This window comes from Buteo buteo, chromosome 17 (genome assembly GCF_964188355.1).
Source record: "Buteo buteo chromosome 17, bButBut1.hap1.1, whole genome shotgun sequence".
Classification (NCBI taxonomy): Eukaryota; Metazoa; Chordata; class Aves; order Accipitriformes; family Accipitridae; genus Buteo; species Buteo buteo.
Genome location: NC_134187.1, coordinates 8,060,924 through 8,083,968, shown reverse-complemented (window position 1 = coordinate 8,083,968; position 23,045 = coordinate 8,060,924). Strand labels below are relative to the sequence as shown.

Genomic DNA, 23,045 nt, shown 5'->3' with positions numbered 1-23,045 from the left:
CTGTTACTGTGTTGACTGTAACTCCAAAGCCAGATACCTTCTCCAATAGATAAACAAGGGTTTATCTGGCTTTTGCTACTAGTTAAACTGCTTTAACTTTTTGCTATGAGCAAATGTTTTTAAAGGAATACATTCTGTATTTCTATGGTCTTTTATCAAATGTCAATGATACTTTTATCATAAATCTCTAACAGAACAAGTCAAAACATATCATATAGATCAAAATAAAGATCAGATAGAACATACAGACCAAAACATGTATCATATATTTATCTGCATTGATAATATTTTTTAAATCCTTAATTATTGTTGAAAAGTTTTCTCAGTATTTACAGTATTTCCCATAAGGCCTACAAAAATAAACAGAATAGTCTAAGTACAGAAATATGCTTACTTGCCTAAGATAACATTACAGCAAGTCAAGGGTGGACTTCTAATTTATCTTTGTGGAATTATATGTTGTAAGCATACTAAAAGTTTCAAATAAATAGACAGCAGTTCATAGAATATTATCATATAATAGTCATTGTAACATAAGATTACAAATAAAAATATGCACACAAATTAACTTGGACACTAAGATAAGGACAGAAACATTGAAAACAAGCTATACCTTCTTTATCTGCTTCAGCATCTTTAGTTTCAATGTCTGTGCTCTGTAGTGTTTTTTCATTATTGCTGCAATGTGGTAACTCAGCTTTCACTAGATCATCTCCTTGACTTTCACTGCAAGCTTCTGTTTTATCCTTTGGCTGATCTTCAGATGAAGATTTTTGCTTGTTACTAGACCCATCACTGTTGTCACAGGGTGAAACAGCATCAACTGATTCCATTTTACCATTGTGACATGCTGGAACAGGTATACCCTCTGAGCTGTGTACAGATGTCTCTCCATTCACACAGTCCCCTTTTGATGTAGAGTCCTTCCTTAATTCCTTTTCAGCACTCAGGGTAACACTGTCGGTTATTAACAGAGATTCATTTGAGCTCTCTTCTTCTGTGGATGCAAAATTGTTTTCCTTTCCTGATGTCCCATTGTTAAGCCTCTGCTCTGCATCTATATCCATAATATCACAAGAGGATTCATCATTTGTCATAGAGAGATCTCCTGTTTCCTCCCCATTCTCCTCAATGCAGTCAGTGCTGATCTCTAGCTCTCCATTTTCCAGCAATTTACTGTCCTCTCCATGATTTTCATCATCAGCAAACTTTGCATCATCTTCATCTTTCTTTAAATTATTGACTTTCCTCTTCTTAATAATGCCTTTGCCCCACTGTGAGCGTCGTCTTGATTTTCTCCTTATTCGAACTGAATTGTAATGAAAAAAAGAAACTTTAGATGCACCGGTACCCCTCAGTAAACAGACTAGGATATTAGAATATGCTGTAGCATGTGAGGCAATCAATGTGTTCACATTTCAAGGAAAAAGCAAGCTGTCTCTTGATTTCAGTGTGAGCAAATTACAGATACTAAGGACCTTTAGAAGTATAAGGAGTGAACACTCAGTTGTATTCACCATTCCTACTCTAATCTATGGAAACAAGGGCGACTTGCTAGCCTTTCCTACTTAATGTAATTTATATATACCCATTTGTAGATAAAACACTAAAAGAAAACAGCTAAGCAATGATGTAGAACTCAGTCATTCTCATTTGGGTAATGCAGACTCTAAATTAGACAGTTATTCTCATTTTCCCTTTTTAGAACCTCAGCGATTTGAAACCATTATACAATGAAACAAATGGAAGTGCAATCCATGGATTCATAGAATAATTCAGGTTGGAAGGGATATCAGGAAGTCTCTAGTCCAGCCTACTACTCAAAGCAGGATCAGCTATGAGGGCAGACCAGCTTACTCAGGGCTTTATCCAGCCATGTATTGAAAACCTCCATGGATGCAGACTAAATGACCTTCATGGGCATTACGTACCAATACGTAATTGTCGTAACAGTGAAAAGGCTTTTTGCCCTCAGTCAGCACCTCTCATTTCAATTTATGTCCACTGTCAATTCAAAGACATCTTCACTGTTTAAATCAGCTACATCTCCTCAATCTTCCATTCATTCCCACCTCTGTACTCAAGTTCACTGCATTGACAAAATGTGGATTTAAAAAATGAGGATCTTTGTTTTAGACATGGACCATTTAGCAACCCTGTCTACAGCAAGACCTCACAAACATCTGCATTTATGCAATGAGTCTGTAAGCAGAAGGGGAAGCATAGGTCCTTAAACTAGTCTCATCACCAATGCCTTCCCTCCATATTATGCAACTCAACTTGAAGCAACATGGACATGTGATCCTTTTTTCATTACTTCTGCATCTTTTTTCATTTTTCCTTTTTCTTACTTGCACTTTCTGTGCCTTTGAAAAATCACATAATAAACTTCTTTTCAGAAAGGATGCCTTTTTTTTACTAACCTATTTGCAGTGAAATACAAATAAGGCACCAATCGAAAAGGTTTGGAGGCACATTTGCAATATGATCAGCAAATACAGAAGGAAGACCATTCAAACCTAATACTATTGTTAACATCCTTTTCAGGAGCACTAACAAGACACAGCTCAGAAGACTAAGGAAGAGATTGGGAAAAGCTGAAACTTCTACATGCAAATTCAAGTAATGATGCAGACTGCTCATATTTTTGCAAAATTGCTGAAGTTGTGGCCAAGTGATTGCAATTGAAAAATCACAGCCAATAGTTACCAGAGATTAACAAATTTTCTTCCATTTCAAAATGAACTCCTATGTGAGCACCTCCATAATGTTCTTGGTATTTGTAGGTTGCTTTGATTTATGGGATATTAAGTCCTAGATCTGTGTCTGCCAACCTCACACTGAGTTACAAAGATCTTGCTTTGAAGATACAAGCACTGTGCAAATACAAGTGTTGAGAATTAATTCACAAAAGCTCAGAGAAGCACAGCTGTACTTCAGAATTTCCTCCCCATGAGTGGCGTATGTAAGCAGGTGGTTTAACCACTACATTAGGAATAAATCTTAACCTTTTAGCTTTAAAGCTATCTAAAGATACAATCATATTACAATAAAAACACAGTCTCACTTGAAGTGTGTACTTATTGTTACAAATAATCCTTATGCAGAACTGTAAGATTTGAGGAAAAAAAAAAATCCCCTTTCTCCAACTATTTTGTAGATTTGATAGCAGCTTCTACAGTCAGTGTCACTGTTCTATTGATGACAAACTACAACCTAGTCACATAACTTTTCAGGAGCTCATGTAATCTTTCCCTAGATTGTGCAAGAGATTTTCATTAATAACAGAAGCAGCAAACCTGAAACTAAACAGGAAGATGTAAACTTACAGACAAAAAAATTCCCTTATTACGCAATGGGTTTAGCCTCACATCAACTCCAAAGATGGGTAAATAAAGCACAAAAAGGGAGTAAAAGTCTTTTAAAGGAAATTTAACATGTCCTAAAGTGTATAAATTAATAAGATAGTTGAAATTTTTAAAGATACACTGATTTTGGCTTTTTAGGCTGACTTTGCTCTAAGAGTCAAATAAAATGTCAAATATATTTGACATTTATTATATCAAAGAATTGTACTTTAAATATGCCCATTTCACTAATGCATCCGTTTTGTCCACCCTGTGAGCTCCATCTGGGATGAGAACCCATAATTTGCCTAAACACACAAGTACATTCCTAAAATTCCTAAGTGTGGGAGAAATCACATTTAAGTAAAATGGTATTAATCCTTGTATTACACATTTCATTAAATTCCAAGTCTTCCTCAATGACAGTCAGCAAGTCCAGCTCACTCACTCTCTTATGCAGTACTATTCAAACATACGTTGTGCATGTTGTTTTTTATCATTGTTTTTAATTAGGACAAAGGAACCACAAAAAGTGCCACAGAAGATGTCCTCCCAGGAACTGTGAGGTTTACACTGCATCAAAACCAGTAAATGCAGGAAATTTTTCAGCAACTTCATCAAAGGATGCACACAAAACAGAGCTTTGGTTGAAACATTGCTATTATTATAAAACTGGTGTTATGTCACAACATTAAAAAAATTGATACCTCCAACCAATGCCTAAGATTTAGTAGAGAAGAACAGCATTTGATTGCCAGCTACTGCAGAACATGCCCTCCTAACGTTTAATAGTATTTTTACTGACAAAAGCAATAATCTAGCTGCTTTGGGTTTTCACCCACATTTAGTCAAGAGAACTCAGTTAATGATGAAGTTTTTCCCTCCCAGACTCCTACCAGTTCTTATTTCACAGCAGTACCATTGTCACCTGAGCCACCCAGACCTGTAACCAACAGGTGACCAACACTTCTAAAATCCCGATTCTTTTTGTCCACATACTTCTAAGAATCAACCTTTTTCCTGTCATTCAAATAAAAGCCTTCCTGCTTTCAACCCTTTCCATCCCGACTACTGAAGCCTTTTCTGCTCAGGCTCTCACAAACCCACCTAAATCTCTCATTTGAATTTATTTAACACAAAACTGCTCACATCATTGGGACCTCAGTGAGACTCTTAGTCCCCTACCTAATTTATCTTTGAGCCCGTTCACCTTGTTGGTCATATCAAAAGTAGACTTCCAGTCCTCAGATTTAAACTGCCCCTTCAAAACAACACCTTTTTGTTCTCATCTCGGCTGCGTTGCTCTGTGCAAAGAAACGTCTTTTGGGATATGAGAAGAAATTTTCATTCCAGATCCTTAGCACCCATAGCACCGTTACACAGATTTTTCTTTTACACAGACAGCTAAGCCCCTAGGAAGAGTGAAAAGCTGAGCAAGGAATACAACATTTAAAAACAAAACCCATCACCAGTCTGTCTTTCTATCCTGCCCACTTCCCCCAGTAAAGCTAAGGGAATGGTACAAGTAGGAGGAGTGTTTAATGGAGCAGGGAACCATGTGAACAAATGTAGATGTCGACACCAGATTTCATCACCTAGATTGATTCCCTTTATATTTCCTGGAAAGAAAAAGGCACTACTGTGAGGTTAACACAGACCTGAGAAGCTGTCATATGAGGCAGGAAAATGTAAAATTGATCTCTGAATCCTGCAAAACAGTGGAATATGATTCAAAAAGGAAGAAGGAGCTACCACAGGGTAAAACTGACGCAAAACTGAAGGGCTAATGGGCAGGAACTAATGGTTTAATGGATTGCTGCTAAAAAATAAGCTTCACCTGGAGTCCCCTCTTCTGTACCTTAATGCTGATAATTTATAAAACTGCAAATTATCGAGAGCAGAATCCCACACTTTTAATTTTATATATAGTCGGTATGATTCATGACATATTAAAGTTTTCAGTAAGTAACGGAATGGGATAGCTATTTACAGAAGAAAAACTTCAAGTTAACTTTGTTTAAAAAATTAACAGAGTATGTGCAATTGCAAGTTAACACCTTAACACCTTTTCAATTTTCCTTTTAAAACTACTCATCTGAAATCTACCCATTGATACCCAGTCTTTTGGCAGTATTTGTGCCAGAGGCAGTAGAAAGACTATTGTCAGAGGAATCCTGCCTTATAGAACTGAGTTTCTGTAACTCAAACTATTATAATACCAATTATTCACACATGAATACATACACTTGACTTCTGAATTGCTGAACTCTTCTCTCTATAATCTTCACATAACCTCTATAGGTTTGCCAAGGGGATCCTCACTTCAGTTCTAGCTTCTTTCTGGTTTGCTTTTTTTAAAATTGCTATTCAGAATTTTTAATGACAATAAATATCTGTTTGACCACAAGTCACACTAACATTTTGCTTGGGTTCACATGAAGTTGGTATCAAAAAACAAGAGTTCCCCCTTTTTTTTTCCCCTAAGCTGCAGAGTCTATGCAGACAGCGTTTTTGAAGTGCAACGTAATACAATGTAATTAATCACTGAATACAAATTTACTCTGCATTTCATTAAACAGTAAGTGAGGTTTCTCAATTCTTCCACTCCTATGTTGAGACACTTTCAAGAGTCGGCTGAAAGATCCCTAAACTTAGGCAGACAGCATTTCCCCCAGAGGTGGCCTCCCACGAGTGAAAAAGAAATTCTGTACTTACTTCAGAAGGACTAGTCCTCAAAGCATAAGTTAAGTAAAAAGAAACCTGTGGCGCACTTTCAGAAATTCTGAATTCTTGCCCACTGACAGGTTCTCCTTGGAGATTCTGAAGTCAGATACACCAAGTAATGACAACATCTTCTGGTGAAATAAGCACCCTTATCTAGGGGTGCACACCAACCCTGTCCAGAGCAGAGCACAGTTCTTGGATAGTGAAGAACAGTGATAGTAAAAAAAAAAAAAACAAAACAATATGAACAAACAAATCCAAATCATTCCCAAATTCCTGAGGTATTTCTGCAAGATCTAGAGGTAACTGTGACCTTTCTGATTAGTAGTCTCAGGAAAACTTATCTCAAAAACATGGGTGAATGGTACAGAAGCTTCAGAGTTGAGGCATACACTGTTGCTGTCCTCCAATCTAGCAGTACAGTGACAGAACTGCAGACTATATAGAAATAAAGTTAACAGTTGGAAGAGGATGCAGATAAAATTAGAAGATTCAAAGACTATCATTTATTAACAAGCAAGTCTGCTTGCCTTAATGTGGATGAACTCTAATGAGAAGACGTAGCAGTCAAAGCAGATATGTTTCTCTTGAAATTTCTGTAGTTTGACTACTACAGTATATTGAGTGTAGTACAGTATGAGTGGAGGCTAACAAGTTCACTTTATGCTGTAGAAAAGAAGACCCTTATATGCCTCTGCACTGCTTGTAAGTCTATCAGAGAATGTGAATCCTCTGTCATTAAATGATAAAACTCACATCCATCAAACATTAGATTCTCTCGTTACCTTTATTTCATGAAGAATTCCTGGGGATTAAAATCCAAAGGAGATTCTCATGGCAAGCAAGATCACCATGGATCTAGATTTTGTGTCTGCAGTATCATCAAGAACCACTTGAAGCAATGCACGTGTTTTAAGTTTTTCTTCGATGATCAAAACCCTAAACTTCTTTCTGATGTCTTGTGTGTAAAGTAACTCAAAGCCTTGAGAAAGCACTTATTACCAGCAATTTATGCTCTCTTATGCAGCATCCAGAATATCTACCTATCTGCCACAGTAATTTAGCTGCTTCCAGTAGCTCCACATTCCTTACCAAGGGGCACTGAATAGTCTACTTGAAAGTCTCTGGAGTTTTCAGTCACAAAGTCCCAAACTGCAGTCAGAGATAAGCAGCAAGAAAGAACAGAGCACAGTTCCACAATGGCTTAAAAAGCAAAATGAGGTGCCAGCTTCCACTAACAGACAAAGCCATTTCTCCCTCCAAAGCCAGCTATAGCATTTCCACTACCTCATTTCTGCCGGCGCTACTGTTCCTGCAGTAAAACAGATAAGGGAACTAAATCCATCTGAAATGTAGGGGTTTTTTCTGGCTTAGTTTTCAACATCTTCAGTTGAGCTTTCCAACTCATGAATGATGGTGCTGGCACAGGGGACATGGTGGGAATATGCAACCAGTGAAAAGGCAAGACAGCACCTTTAGTAGTAACCTGCAGCTTGAAGTGACTGTGGAAACTAACCCCTACAAGACATGTCATTTTCTTCACCTACATGGAAGGCACCCAAGGCACAGACCTGAAAAATGCATTAAAAAAACGGTATGCAACAACTTAACATATTTATGATCTTCACCAGCATATATAACAGCTTATGTTATGTAAACAAATACTTGAAGAACCTGGACGCTTCTACTCAACAAGGGGTCCAGCTCCATAAGAAGGAGATGAAGCATGTTTCCAAAAAAAATCTTGGCTGCAGCATCCCCAGCATTTTCTCCCCCTAGTCAAGTGCTTTCCCCTACCATCCCCTACAATGCTCTCAACTCAAGCTCTTCCCAATATTTCTCACAAAACACTCCTAATATCTTCTGTTCCTCCCCACCCCAGCTGAACAGGATACACTACATCTGAGGTGTGCATGCCATGCCTGGCCAATAGAATGTTTTAACTGATCAGCTAACACGGCCAGGCAGAACAGGTAACTACCATTTTCAATCTGTAGCCTTCTCCTTCAGTAGGTGCGTAGATTTATCCAGCTACCAATTTTCACAAAACCTGTAGAAACCTAATCTTTCAGCCCTCAACTCCTGCCAATCTGTCGGAACCCGGCTAAATGATTCAGAAGTTATTAGGGGAGCGGAGATGGACAGAAAGCACAGGTATTATTTTCTTGGGAAACCAAGCTAAAAATACAGAATCAAAGAATCATTTAGGTTGGAAAAGACCTTTAAGATCATTGAGTCCAACCGTTAACCTAGCACTGCCAAGGCCACCACTAAACCATGTCCCTAAGCGCCACATCTACAAGTCTTTTAAACACCTCCAGGGATGGTGACTCCACCACTTCCCTGAGCAGCCTCTTCCAATGCTTGACAACTCTTTCAGTGAAGAAAGTTTTCCTAATATCCAATCTAAACCTCCCCTGGCACAACTTGGGGCCATTTCCTCTTGTCCTGTCACTTGTTACATGGGAGAAGAGACCGACCCCCACCTCACTACAGCCTCCTTTCAGGTAGTTGTAGAGAGCGATCAGGTCTCCCCTCAGCCTCCTTTTCTCCAGGCTGAACAACCCCAGTTCCCTCAGCTACTCCTCATACGACTTGTGCTCTGGACCCTTCACCAGCTTCGTTGCCCTTCTCTGGACACGCTCCAGCACCTCAATGTCTTTCCTGCAGTGAGGGGCCCAAAACCGAACACAGTAGTCGAGGTGCAGCCCCACCAGTGCCGAGTACAGGGGGACAATCACCTCCCTGCTCCTGCTGGCCACGCTATATCTGATACAAGCCAGGATGCCGTTGGCCTTCTTGGCCACCTGGGCACACTGCTGGCTCATATTCAGCTGCCTGTTGACCAGCACCCCCAGGTCCTTTTCCACCAGGCAGCTTTCCAGCCACTCTTCCCCAAGCCTGTAGCATTCCATGGGGTTGTTGTGACCCAGGTGCAGGACCCAGCACTTGGCCTTGTTGAACCTCATACAACTGGCCTCAGCCCATCGATCCAGCCTGTCCAGATCCCTCTGTAGAGCCTTCCTACCCTCCAGCAGATCAACACTCCTGCCCAACTTGGTGTCCTCTGTGAATTTACTGAGGGTGCACTCAAAGCCCTCGTCCATATAATTTACAAGAAACAAGAGTAATTATGTTAGTGAAGTACATGACAAGACAGTCACACAGGAAAATTAAAGAGAAAAATGAAGTCAAAAGAGAAGAGACAATCATACTAGTACAACCTGTGGATATAACTTTTAGACTTTACCACCTCTATAGATCTGCTCATTTTCCCTCTGCTGAGTAGCTTTGTACAACAGCAACTATTACAGCTATATACATTTTTTTGTATAATCAGTTGGCTCTTCAGGACTACTGAATGACACCTTCCCTGCTGCAAGACAGCCATGAACAAATGAAAGGTTCTCCTGCAACTTCACAGGCAGAGAAGCAGCTCCTGCTCTTATTACAATTACATTGAATAGAGATTACAGCATTCATTAATATCACATATCTGGAAGTTCATGCCTGCTGGCTGGTTTGTGTCAGGAGACAAAATTTTAAAAAAAAAAAAAAAACAACACAAAGAAAACTGAAGTTAAGAAACGGGCAATAATGACAGGAAAATCAACAACTTCTGCAGACAGAAACTTTACACCAAGTCTTCAAACAATTTAAATCAAACATTGCCACAGTTTTTAAAGGGAAAGAGTAAGATATATCTCAAAGGTCTGAAAACTATGTTTTATTACATCACTTGAGGAAATCACTTAGATGAAAAAAAATTGATTTTAGAAGAACTCATTAAAAAAATCTTTTTATAAAAAGTCTCTCTTTTTACCATGTTTGTAAGAAAGGTGGTGATAATGCTTTCAGGAAAACCTCCTTCTTAAAAGAGGATGAACAATCTTGCATTACTGAGTTAGAAAGGAGATGAATAACAAGAGAATATAAAAAAAGCCACTGATCAGGTAAATCGTACGACCTTCTTTGCCCTCTGTCAGAGAAAGAAGACATTCAATTAATTCATAATACAGGCAGGTATTTAATAGTGATGAAAGAAAATTTCTTTGCCACCAGGTATCACTCAGTCCAAAAGTTTGATGGGATCCCAAAAAAGAACAGGCAGTCAGGATTTATTAGAACTCCCACAAATTCACTAAATGGCATTTTAAATTAGAAGAATTACAAAGCCTATGGGTTTTAAAAGAACTGTTAACCAACTCAGAATCAACTAAGTTGGTTTCTCCTTCAAAATCAGGCATGAAAAAAAAAAATTTTTATTTGTCAAATGCTTGCAACTTCCTTTTAAAGCATCTGGTTGAAGCCAGCATCAGATATAGGAGATCAAACTACTCTCATCCAGAATGCCAACTCCTACATTACCCAGAACAAAATGATAAAGAAACAAAAAGAGACAGTTGTCTCAGCTCTGAGTAAAGATGTCCTCAAAATCCAGAAAATCGTTTTTAATGGTTTTTGTCAAGTTACAGTACTTGCCTCTATCTCAAGTGAGAATTAATCCAAGTCAAATCCCTTTTCTGGAAAGCAGGAGAAAAGAAAACAGTAGCAAATATAGGATTTGTGACAAAACATCAGCAGCTACTTGGATTTTAATGTTAGCATCTGGATGACTGTTAATATGGCAGTATCCAAATTCTGAATGCAAATTCAGAACTAGTCCAAAAGGCAGAAAATAGTTAAACTAATAAAAACTATATGGCATCTGGTCTGCCATGTCCTTTGATAAGGCATTACTGCAGTCATATGAATGTCTGAAGTACAGCGATCACTGACACCACTGTAGCAGAGGTCAAAAACTGAACAGATAAAAATCAGACAAAAAAAAAAAACAAAAAAAAACCCCACCACAAACAAACAAACAAATAAAACCACAAAAAGGCGCACAAAATTTTATTTATTTAGGAACTAGATTTTCTGCAGCAGTTTTTTATATCCTTGCTTGATCCCTCTACAGTTCTTTCTATAGAGAGACCACTAATCACTCCAATTATTGGGAAAAGTTAGCAGTGTGTTTATTTCATATTTCATAAAATTACTTTTATAAAAACTTATATTTTTAATACTTCACATTAACACAAAATATTTTAATTTTTTTATTTGTTCCAAATGCTATTTTCACAGCTATCATATTTATCACACAGCATAAAGGACACGAAGAAAACACAAAATCTGCAGTCTACCACTACAATATATTATCATTAAATATTGCAAAAAAAGGTAAGAATGTAAAATCAAATCTTCCCCATGCAGTTTATTTATATGTAACACTAAAAGAAGTGACTGCAAGACAGTAAAATAATATGTAACATACTCCATCTACTGGCAAAATAGAGCAGTAGGACAAAGTTTTACTATACAGCATCCCAATGATTAAAGAGATGCTAATGTTTTATGCATTAACATGTATCCAAACCATTTAGCAATGATTAAGTCACCAGACACACCAAACTATACATTGTTGGTAGCTTCCTTTTCCACTCATGTACGTATAAAGGTGAAACAAGACTCTTCTCATCAGTGCCCAGTGACAACAGGTAATGGGCACAGACTGAAATATAAGGCATTCAATTCAAAATTAAGAAAAAGTAATTATTGTGAGCATGGCCAAGCCCTAGAAGAGGTTTCCCAGGCATGTCGCGGAGCCTCCATTCTCAGAGATATTCAAAACACAACTGGACACGGCCTTGAGCAACCAGCTCTGAGCAGGGGAGTTAGACTGGATGTTCTCCAGAGGTTCCTTCCAACCACAGAAATTTTGTGATTCTATGATCATACAACTACTTATATCAGGCTTCTGACCTATGTCCCATTCTAAGTTCCCACCAGAACAATTGCACTTTTCTCAAAATACACAGTCGATATGGAAATATTTTAAATTATCTGTGGCAGAACTCTCCCAAATGGATTTTCAGCAACTTCTAGTAATGTAATACTTTTAAAACTCATCTATACTGTGATACGCAATCCATCACAGGTGTACCTTCAACAAGGGAAATGGAAGTTGCAGATTAAATCTAACTCAGGAATGTCTATCACCGTGCCTACAAATAGAGCAACTATTTTGTGCCACAATTCTGACAGCCCACGTGGTCTAAGCAAATTAAAAAAAAAAAATCTAAAGTACATTAGAAAAATTAAATAAATCACAAAATAATAGGTAACTAAAACAATTAAATAAAGCTTCATACAAAATACATAACCTCGGAAACAAACCAACACTCAAACTAACTCTCGTTCTCTACTGTACTAGCCCTAAACAGTAAACAGGGCTTTAAACTGGGTGAGGCTGATGTACTGTCTGTACTCAACTCTGGTTTTAGAGAAGATGCTTGACATCCTTTAGGGTTCCCAAGTGCTTCATCTGAACTGACCTTTTTGCAGCTATTTTCTAAAATACTGTAAACAAAGCTCCTAAAAAAATTAATTCAATAAGGAAAGTAATGTTATGATTGGTAATTTTTTTTTTTTAGAGAATTCAAGTTCAAATAACAGAAAAAAATGGAAGATTTTCAGAATTATTAATTGGAAAGTACAGGTTTTATCCTGTGTAATTAAAATACATGAATCATTGTCCTTGTTACCCTGCCTGTGTAATACATTTCAGTCTTTAAAAAAAAAAAACTTAGTTCTTGACCACAGAAAAATTTCCACTCTACCTCTAAAATTATGTCTGTTCAGAAATCCCTTCTCTAAACTTGCCTCTTCCATTTAAACAATTGCAGTCCACCATATAATTGGCTGCTATTCAAGCTCCCTACAGTCTGCTCAGTTCTGCTCTCACCTTACTCTAGTTCATTCCCTCAAACACCCTTTTAAGACTGTTTCTCTTCCTAGTTTGTAGTCTCTGCTGAACATACCACATCAATCTTTAAGCGTGCCCATGTACTATTTGAATCCCTTCTGCAGATTTCTGATTGCTCATCAATTCCTGGTTCTCTCTCTTGATTACTATATGCATCACATCCCTCCTGGACTAGTTATCTTGCCCAGACTCAACCTTAAAAGGCAGATTTTCATTTGATCATAGTCCCAAACACCACTAAGTCTCAAATTTTCTTGCCACCCAACCTAAATCACCAAAACACTAGCAGGAACGGTGCCTTAACACTAACTTCTTTCTTGTTTACTGGCAGTTTCCTTTAGTTGATGGTTCTAGTCTTCAAACAACTGCCACTGCATCCACAACATTACGTAGAGAAAAGAGCAGAGGTACCAGAGCGTCTTTTTACACAAGTCACCAGTAATAGCTGCTATCTGTCTTCCCAAGAAATGGCTGGCTTGGAGGTCTAGAAACCCTACCGTATGCTGCACAGCACACGGAGCCAGGAAAGTGCTGTGTAGATTAGCCAGAGTGAGAATCTCCATCTTGGATTTCACAGGAAACTAAAAAAAAATTGAGAATCCCTTCCCTCCTCTCTCCCTTTTTGCATGAGCTGCCAAATGAATAAAGAACAGTTGGATCCACATCATCAATTTATTATATCACAATTTATTCAAACCACAACTCTCTACTATTGACTTTAATTCCTTTAACGGAAGAAATTACAGCTTCAGGAAATAAAACCATACACCTGTAATTAATTAAACTATTCGACATCAACACTATCATTCATATATAAACAATGTTAATCTCTGGGCAGTTACCATCATGCCTAGAAAACTTTCTCATCAAGGAAAAGCACCGTGAAGGAGAGCACAAAGACCAACGAAAATTTGTCAGCTTCAATCTATCAGTTTCCCTATTAAGCAATAACTGATAATGCTATTAATAATATATTAATAATGCATTCCACATCTTGAGCAGGAAAGCCAGGCACAACTATCAGTATATCCCTCACACTCACTTTCTCTTGTAGTCTTTATTTTGTTTATAACAAAAATATCTGTAGTGTATTTACCTGTTCTAATCAACTTACCTCTTGAAAATAATTAGCAGTGCCTCTGATTATGGACATCACAGTCACTCCTCAAAATTCTAAAGATTTTGATCACTTAATTGGACTAATCCAGTAAGCTGCAGGGAGAGTACCTTAACATCCTCCAATAATGGGTACTGACTACTGAAAACCAGGTGCCATAAAGGAAAATACAGTTAAATTTGTAATCTCTTTTCTAACTTTTCGCATGATACTGTACGTATCGAAGATAGGAAGCGAGTAACTAGTGCATATAAGAGTATGAAGCAGTGTGTAGGTATGTACCTGTGAATACACACAGAGTAAACAAATCTTAACACTCGTCAAACAGATAAAAGTTTCTTCTCATTGGATCAGAGTTGTCTTGTACTGAAAACAGTCTTTTACAAGAAAAACGTAATACTCATATTACATTAGTAAAAGTTATTCCTTATCACAAAAACAGGAATCCTGCTTCTTTACACTTTTTGGGCAGAGATTTCATGTAATCAGAAAGAGTATTTCCTAAGTTCCATGTGTTTCATGCCTAAAATTACTTCCGGAAATAATCAGTGAACAGTAGTAGACACACATTTGAAATGTTTGCCATTCTCTAGTACCCCTAATTTTGCACAATTATCACCCAAGGTACTTACATGCACATTTATTTGCAGAGTTGGGCCACACCGTCATTGTGGGTTTTTGTTTGTTCCGGAAAGCCTCTTCAACTCTAGCTTCTGTTTTCCGTACAGTAGAACCATGAGGATTTATTTGTTCTGCTGTTACTGATAAGCCTGCATACAGAAGATAACCATACCTATTTAAATAAACCAAGCTGCATAAAACTATTGAATTTTAAAAGAAATTTGGAATACCATGGCTGCAATAAGAACACTTCAATTAATATTTAGCTGGACATTCAAAACGAAGATTAGAATCAAGAATATTTGTTTTCTACTGACAAAATAACTTACTGGTTGCATGGTCTTAAAACTGTCAGCTCTGACAGCTTAGAAAAATATGAGTGTCTCTCACACTTCGGTCCCAAAGATTGCACTCTTCTATCCAAATTTCCTCTATAAAGCAAATTAGTATTGACAGTTTCAATTTTTCCTAATTTTAAGCAGATGATTTAAAGTAAGTGGCAATCCATAATGGCATTCTATGCCATATCAAAAAGAGTATCTGAATAAAAACCTTGTATTGTCACCATGATCTATGTTATGTAAAACGGATCCATTTCAGAGTCAATATGAGCTCTTAGATTAAGAAAACTGCAATTGTGCTTCTAACAAAAAGTCTGGTTTGCTTTCTGTAATGTAAGTTCATCTCACAGCTTCTACTATTTCAAACAGTTTTTAATTAAATTCTAAATTGCAAACTTTCATATTGGTTAAGCACATTTTAAAGACAAACGAATCTCTGAAGTTTCGTATTTGTGAACTAGAATTTCCTATCCATCTACTACAACAGTCTTCAAAATGTCATACCATGTCTCCAGTAGTAACCAGAACCAAGTGATCATGAGCTGACAAGAAGCTCCAAAACTGATGAATGCAGAAATTAAAAGATTCACAAAGGATCTCTCACCTAATAGTTAATAGTTACAGCATAAGTTACAATAGTTACAGCATAAGTTTCTAGGTACCATTAGAAGTATTTTCAACTGCATATCAAGCACATGATATGCTTGATATCATATCAAGCATTTCATTACTCAAAAATTCCACCACTTCTAACTTGTTATCTGCTGTTTTCAACAAGCTGCTGCAAATTCCAATAATCTACTATAAATCTTTTTCATTTGCCAACTTAGAACTTGTTATCCTTAGATTTACAGTCTTTCAACAACAGCGCCTCATTTCGGTACTACAAGAACAAGAAATTCTAGTTTAACTTCTAGATAACAATTTTATTATACAGTTTATTATTCTGTTACACTGCAGTACTACTGAGATTGGTCACCAATCTCAGTACTAAATAAAAATGGCAGATCTGTCAAAAAAACAGAAAAGTTGTGGAAAAAGAAAGTGATGTAGAAATACCTTCCATTTTAAAACTATGTAAATTGCTAAATAACTTGCCAAGAGAATTGTGAAGAAAATGGATATGGAGCTTTTTAGCCTTAACCCTCATCTTCAGTATCCTGGAAAATAAATTAAGCGCTAATACATGGCACAATTCAGAAAATCAATGGCTTTTTAACTGGGTAAAGATTAAAAAGCCTACAGTATGTATCACTTGCCTTCCAAACTCCTCTGTGATTCCAGACAGAAATACATGATAACATTTCCAGAGAATCTATTAGAAGCCTCATGCAGACCAGCTTGCGCAATTCCATCCAAATCTCATGTTGAATGTTGAAGTCTTTCCAAATGTGGCCAAGAAAATGTTGGCCAAGATGTAACCAAGTATGGGGCATGTTCTTTTTGTCAGAAGACAAATTTCCTTTCTGATGGTGACAGCCACCCACTCTGACTCCATCTGTGACTGCAACACTACCTTGACCTCTTCTGAGGTGGTATTAATACAAGTTTTATATTCAGCCCAAAAAACACTCATGATATACCTGGACTTTTTTTCCCCACAGTCCGCTGTTTGGATTATTGACCTTCTTTCACAATAGTCCTGTTGGCAAGCTAAGAATTTTAACTCTGGTAAGGCTTGAAGGTAGGATCCTTTATCAAGAAGACTCCAGAAATAAATGCGGATTTATTTTTTTTTTTCCTCATCAGACTGTACACATGCCAGTCTGGCACTTTTAAAGGAACATGAAAAGAGAAGTTTAGGGTACTCTGAGCTGAAAAAAAAGCCTGCATCATATAGTGAAGCACACTCACTGTGACTTCAGTCTCAACATTCATGTAAGGCCTTGCTTGGACACCTCTTACTGATATTAAAAAGAAGTACTTAAGGGTTCAATTCCCCACCACTCTGTCAGGCAACAAGGCTGGCTGCCTGATTCAGCATGATTTCATTGGGTAGCTCCACTGTGGCAAACAGCATGGTATAAGCACCTACCCTTGAATTTCAGTGACCAGTTGCACAAAGCTTTTGGAGAGCAAAAGGCATAGTTTGCACTGCTTACACAATTTTCCTCAAGTATTTCCTAACTGAAACCTTCCATTATTTCAAAACATACCCTTATGAAGCAGAGGGGAAGAAGGAGGATCTGGGGATCATTTCCATACCTGACCATCTGGTAATCAATCCAAAGAAGAAACCAGAAATCACTTAACCTTGTGGACATCCAATCAAAAGAAGAAAGTGCAAGTATATGCCTTCATTGTCCGTTGCCCAAAATGTTCCAAAACATGGTACATGTCAAAGTCTAGACCAGCAGATGCACTGTGATTTTGCTGATCTGCTGTCTTGCTGAGTATCTTCTGTAGAGCAAAATGGGAGTAATGGCAAGGTTGATGAGCCTTCAAATCCCTTCCATCCATTACAATGATCAGTGCCAAGATTACATGCCTGAAGTACCATCTTCTTCATGTTCTACACCACAGCCTCGGACACAACTCCTGATCCAGGGACAGGACACTCTCTTGTGCTTGCCTTACAGCATGAGGCTTCCTCAGACCTCAAGCGCTTGATATCTTTTTCTCCATTCATAACCATTTAATCTAATACAGCTTCTTCCATGCATTCCAAATATTCTGTCCTTGCTAATGCAGTAAGTGATCTTAGCCTTCCACACTCTGCAGATGGACCAACTACAGAGCTCCTTTGCTCTTGAAACCACCACAATGTGGTCCAAAAGCATGAGCACCTTTGAAATGTGACTTGCAGGTATCTGCCACACTGTAACAGTTTCCATGCCGATGCGTAGAATGCACTTTGAAAACCTGCCCATTGTTGTATGTGAGCTGTTGTCACTCAACAACTGTACTGCTAGTCACCTATCTGTATCTGAAGGCCCACTAACCAGCATCTGACAACAGTATCTTCTTTTTCTGATTTAACAAGTTCATTGCATGACACCATCAGCCTTAACTATGACTTCTGAAAATCCACCTCTTTCAACAGGGTCTGCAGGTTTTGCCCCCAGAAATATATATTACTTGGTCACTGCCACAAAAAGAAGGGCAGCATTCCAGTTAGCTCTTGGAAGACTTGGAAGGAGAGACTTACAAGCTATATAGTCACTCTCTGTAACAAAGAGCTCTTACAAACAGTTACTTTAACCTCGGAAGCAATAACCTTTAACAATCATGTGGGAGTCATAATGGATAATTAACTGAGCTCAGCTCACTGTGTGACACTAAGGCCAGAATTGGGAATATTTTTATACTTCTAATAGAAAAGTACAGAGAAGAAATGAAGGCATTATATTAGTTCTATTTTACAACCACGGTGAATTACAATTTGTTCTCTTATCCACAATTCAAGACACACATTGGAAGCTTGTGTAGAATTAAAAAAAAAAAAGCATGACTGAATAGGAAAATAAAAGGTACTGTATCAGTTTAAACCTGAAGAAGAGAAAGACTACAGATACTTGCATAGTTCAAAGAAATTTATTAATAAAGGGTCTTCAATCTACTGATAAAAGTATTCCATGAACCAGCAGCTGTAAGTTAAGACCAGCCAAATTCAACCTAGGAATCAAATAATGCAGTTTTTTACCAAAGCAGGAAACAGCTTGCCAAGGCAAAGCTGGAATTACTGAAATCAGTAATCCCTAAATCAGCATGAAATTTCGTTCTGATGTTATAGTTCAGTGATTTTCAACCTCTTTCAATTTTCAGAACTTGAAAAATTTTCCATGGAGCTACAGATTTTTTCATGCAAACAGAGCCCTGTTCCCATACTGGGAATATGTCTGGGCTTCCGATTACCTTTTCTGGTCACTTTAGAAGCTGTCCACACACTTGGAGGTCTATGGACTACATGCTGAAAATACCTGCAGTAATTTCAACAAATCTAAGTCAGTGATGTCCTCCAATGTAGGGGGCGATACTGCCTGATTCTGGACTGTTAGAATGTCAACCTCATGCTCCCCTCAATGTGGGTGTAATAGTTGCTTCTTAATCAACAGATCACCAAAAGTACATTTGTGCACAGGCCAGGGTGAACTGAAAATCCACTGTTTTAAATGCCATTCTCATAATTGTTATTACACTGCATTACACGGCATTTCTAGAATGCAGCTCTGGTTTCACCACATCTTCAGCTAGTACCACAATCCCAACATTTATCTGTCCACCGTGTTCTACAATACTTTCTGTACCAACAGGCAATGCATCCTTCTTTTGTAAAGATGGTGACTTATTGGACCAGCTCACATAGTTGGAAAAAGTAGACAAGTTTCACACTCAGTCATCCTTTAACATGCACTGCCTGAGTCTGACACATATTCTATATTTCATCTTAAATTTTTATATAGCCATTTTTAAATTCTGTTTTCTATCCCATATATGTTGTGTTACGATAAATGAAGTTACATACCTCTTTTTCTTCTCGCTTCCTTGATTTCTTCACACATCTTATTAAATTCTGGATCCAGTTCAGCAGCAATGATAGCATGAGCAGTGTCCTTCAAAGTACAAGCTCTGTGTCTAATTATTTTATCTAGAAAACAGGACAGCACACTCGTTAATTTCCTCACAATTATGTAAATTCTTTACCATTTTATGTTGTTCTGTATCGCATATTACAACACTGATATAGACAGAAGTAACTGGGAAATATTACAAATGTATGAAAATGTAGATGGATCAATAACATAGCATGCTCAAAAATCACAACCCAGCTATTTAAGAAATATAGTATTTTTCAGAAGTACAAATTGTTATTTTAATCGATAGCGGCACTTATAAACAAATGCAAACAGTGAGTGATGAACACACCTAAATCAACCTGCAATCCTTAGAAACTTGCTAGAATCAGCAAGTGTACCAGTTCCTACAGGCAGATCTACACAGTATAATGGAGTACAGTGCAGAGAGTCCCAAAAGTAACAAGAGACTTGTCCAGGAATTAATTTACCCACTGGGGTCTAGGAATATTCATACAATTATACTGCCTGCAAAATCTTACTGGACGTCTCCTAAATCTGTAAGGTAGACCTGGCATGCTTATATTCCTCCCCTGTTGTTTTTTAACCTTAAATTATTGCTTAATTTTTTTTAACAACTGCTAGAAAATTCAAAATTGTGCTAAAACAGATTACTTTATTGCTTATATTGAATAGCTATTTCTCATTTTATTCCATTGAGAAAAACTGGCAAGAAACAAGCCTCGAGTTTGCAACATTTTCATTTCTATTTGGGGAACAAGGCAAAAAAATATGGCCCACACTGGAAGCCTAAATGTGACTCATGAAAAAACATTTTTTCAGAGAAGACCAGTTCCCATACCTTTGAAACACACAAAAGAAATTATTCCAATGCTGTTGAAATTTGAAAAGTAATTTTAACTTAATAAATAAGCTTGTATGTGGAGAAAACTGACATCTAGAATCTTACTTTTCAATGAAACCTATAATACTCATTGTTTGCTTTTAGTACAAACATATTTAATTTGTCAATTCATCCATACTGAATTACTTTTTCCAGCTGATGGAGGTACTTCAACAGCAAACATCAACATTAATGTCTACAACATGTTATGCAATTAGCAGATTTGTTTTAATAATCACTAAAGACAACAATTAAGAGTATCAGTGAACGTTTATTAAATAAGGTTTGTAATTCTAGAAACAGCAAATTTTACAGCTGGAAAAACTGCTGAGTGAAAAAGAATATCCAGTATCCAGCTCAAATGAGCCCTACATATGTTTCCTGGGGAAATCTAGTGCCACTTAAATCAACTGTAAACTAGAAATATTTACCCACATATATTTGTGAAGCATTATGTTTTATGATCACAAAAAATAAACTGCATTCTTTGCAGCTGTAATTTTGCGATATTAGACCTTAAAAAGTTGGTCAGATAATAAAGCTTAGGATACCCTTGCAAAAGAAAGAAAGAGGGAAAAAAAAGAAAAATACCCAAAGAAAAATCAAATCAAGAGTATTTGATTGAACTACTATTTTCCTCATATCCTGTGATGGGTGAGGCTTTCCCACAGACAGCGCTTCAAAGAGGTGAATACTATTGTGTCTAAAACACAATGGTTATGTTTCCACACCTTTAAGAACATTTCCTGGTCAAACAATGGAGGGAAAGAAAAAAAAACCAAACAACCCACCCAAATCTTACTATATAACCTAGCTGAAATTTTATAGCAAAGTACCAGGGGGGGGAATACAATGCCCCCCCCCCCCCCCAAAAAAAAAAAACAAAACAAGGAAGCCAGTTTTGAATATCTGTACTGCATATAAAACCAGCTACTCTGGTACTCCTATTGCCTTTCCAACTGAATGACAGGATAGAAGCAGGTACAGTATGATTCTTCTGCAATTTCAAGCATGAAGCAGAGGCAAGCACATATGCCCAGCTTTAGAGAATGTGAGCATTTACAGGTTAATATTCAGTTAATGCATCTGAATGCATGTAATGCTTACATACATACATAGACATGATGTGCTGTTTCAGCAGTGTATTCATACAACAGCTCAAGAAATCTTGAGTGCCAGAAGAGCAATACATCATTGACAACGCAGAGGACAGAACTATCTTTCATCACCTATTCAATGATGAGAAACTCCAATCCAAAACTTAGCCTAGAAATAGCCAGATCCATTTCTCCCAGCTCAGTCCTGATGGCATGGAAAACCAAAAAATATCCCTATTTCGGTTCCCTAAATATATTTCTTAGGACTCTACCTCTTTGGAAAAGCTCAATGAAAACTTCTGTCACTAAATGTTCCCCAAGTTGTCTTTGCTATTTTATGTTTCCGCCACACTGAACCTGCGACTCATGTCATTTATGACCCTGAGCAGATTTGACCTTAGAAGTCTGTAGTCCCATAACACCTGCTCTAAAACTTCAAAAAACCTCTTCAGACTACATTTCCTAGAATTAAACAACCCAGCCCACAGGTCCACATGGCCTAAAAATGAGAACAAAGGATGTATATTAATGCCGATTTTTCCCAAAGCCCATCACAAAGTCACAAACATACATCAATTGCATGCCGGAGGTATGTCTCATAGTCCTCATCTTCTAAAGAGGCACTCTTCAGAGACACTCAGAATCCCAAATGTCCATTGGCTTTGATTAGTTCACATCACTTACACATTAGAAGTCCTCAAAAGTGCATTATCAAGATGATGGAAAACCTTTTGCTGTACTTTATCAATGTACTTTTTTTAGTTGTAAAACAAAATGCATCATAAATTGAAGAAATAAAAGTTTATTTTCCAAAGATATGAACCAGCACTGGTTTCAAAAGGCAAATGTGAAAAATGAGCATAACTATTTGACCAGACTATATTGTACCTAGTCCACACGTGAGACCATTTGCAAATGCCTCAGAAAATCAAAACTTTGAGAAGCAAGAAAAATACAGAAAAACAGGCTTTAACCTGGTAAAATGATTTCACAAGTTTTAATGAAAGACTTTTTAACACATTGGACTATATTTGTAGATGGACCCAGACTTCCAAGTATCACATATATTAAATACAACTACATGAAAAGGGTGCTTTGTTGTGGTTGTTCTTTTACTGATGATTCTTGAAGCTGCCAATTGAAAGGCCTTCTTTTGGCAATGTACACTATAAGGCAGCCCTAGTGAGTACACAAGAAGTTCTTTCCTTCCTTTGAGCATGTACAGCTTTTACATGCATTTCAATCTACAAATTCCATTTTAATTGAAAGTATCCCATCACACTTTGTCAAGACAATGCCTTCTTATCTCCCCTAATCAGCTGCAACTAGCTTCCTTGCCTGATTATTTATCCTGTTTTATTTCTGTCCCCAAATACATAGTTCTTAATTTCTGTGTGTGAATTTAATGTTCTAAGCCAATGTGGAAATAAAGTAGGCCACTGCCAGATTGCATGCAGGATTCTCTATAGAGGTCTCCAAATTACATTGGGGTTTTGTTGCATATACAAAGTCTATTCACTGAAAAGGAGCTATCAAATTTGAAAAGGAACTACAAAACCTAATTTATTAGAA

At 37.3% G+C, this 23,045-nt stretch overlaps 1 protein-coding gene across 5 annotated transcripts in view; it reads right to left on the bottom strand.

The window, feature by feature from the left end:
• The window catches only part of ATAD2B (ATPase family AAA domain containing 2B), a 79,371-nt gene that overhangs the window by 7,399 nt on the left and 48,927 nt on the right, over positions 1-23,045 (bottom strand). For 4 of the 5 annotated variants that reach the window (XM_075049041.1, XM_075049039.1, XM_075049040.1 and 1 more), the window contains 3 exons: positions 19,424-19,546; positions 14,629-14,766; positions 614-1,309 (listed from right to left, as the gene is read on the bottom strand). In XM_075049041.1, the coding sequence (XP_074905142.1) occupies positions 614-1,309; positions 14,629-14,766; positions 19,424-19,546 (957 nt within the window). The remainder of the gene's footprint in view (positions 1-613; positions 1,310-14,628; positions 14,767-19,423; positions 19,547-23,045) is intronic. The other variant, XM_075049042.1, reaches the window with a different exon arrangement.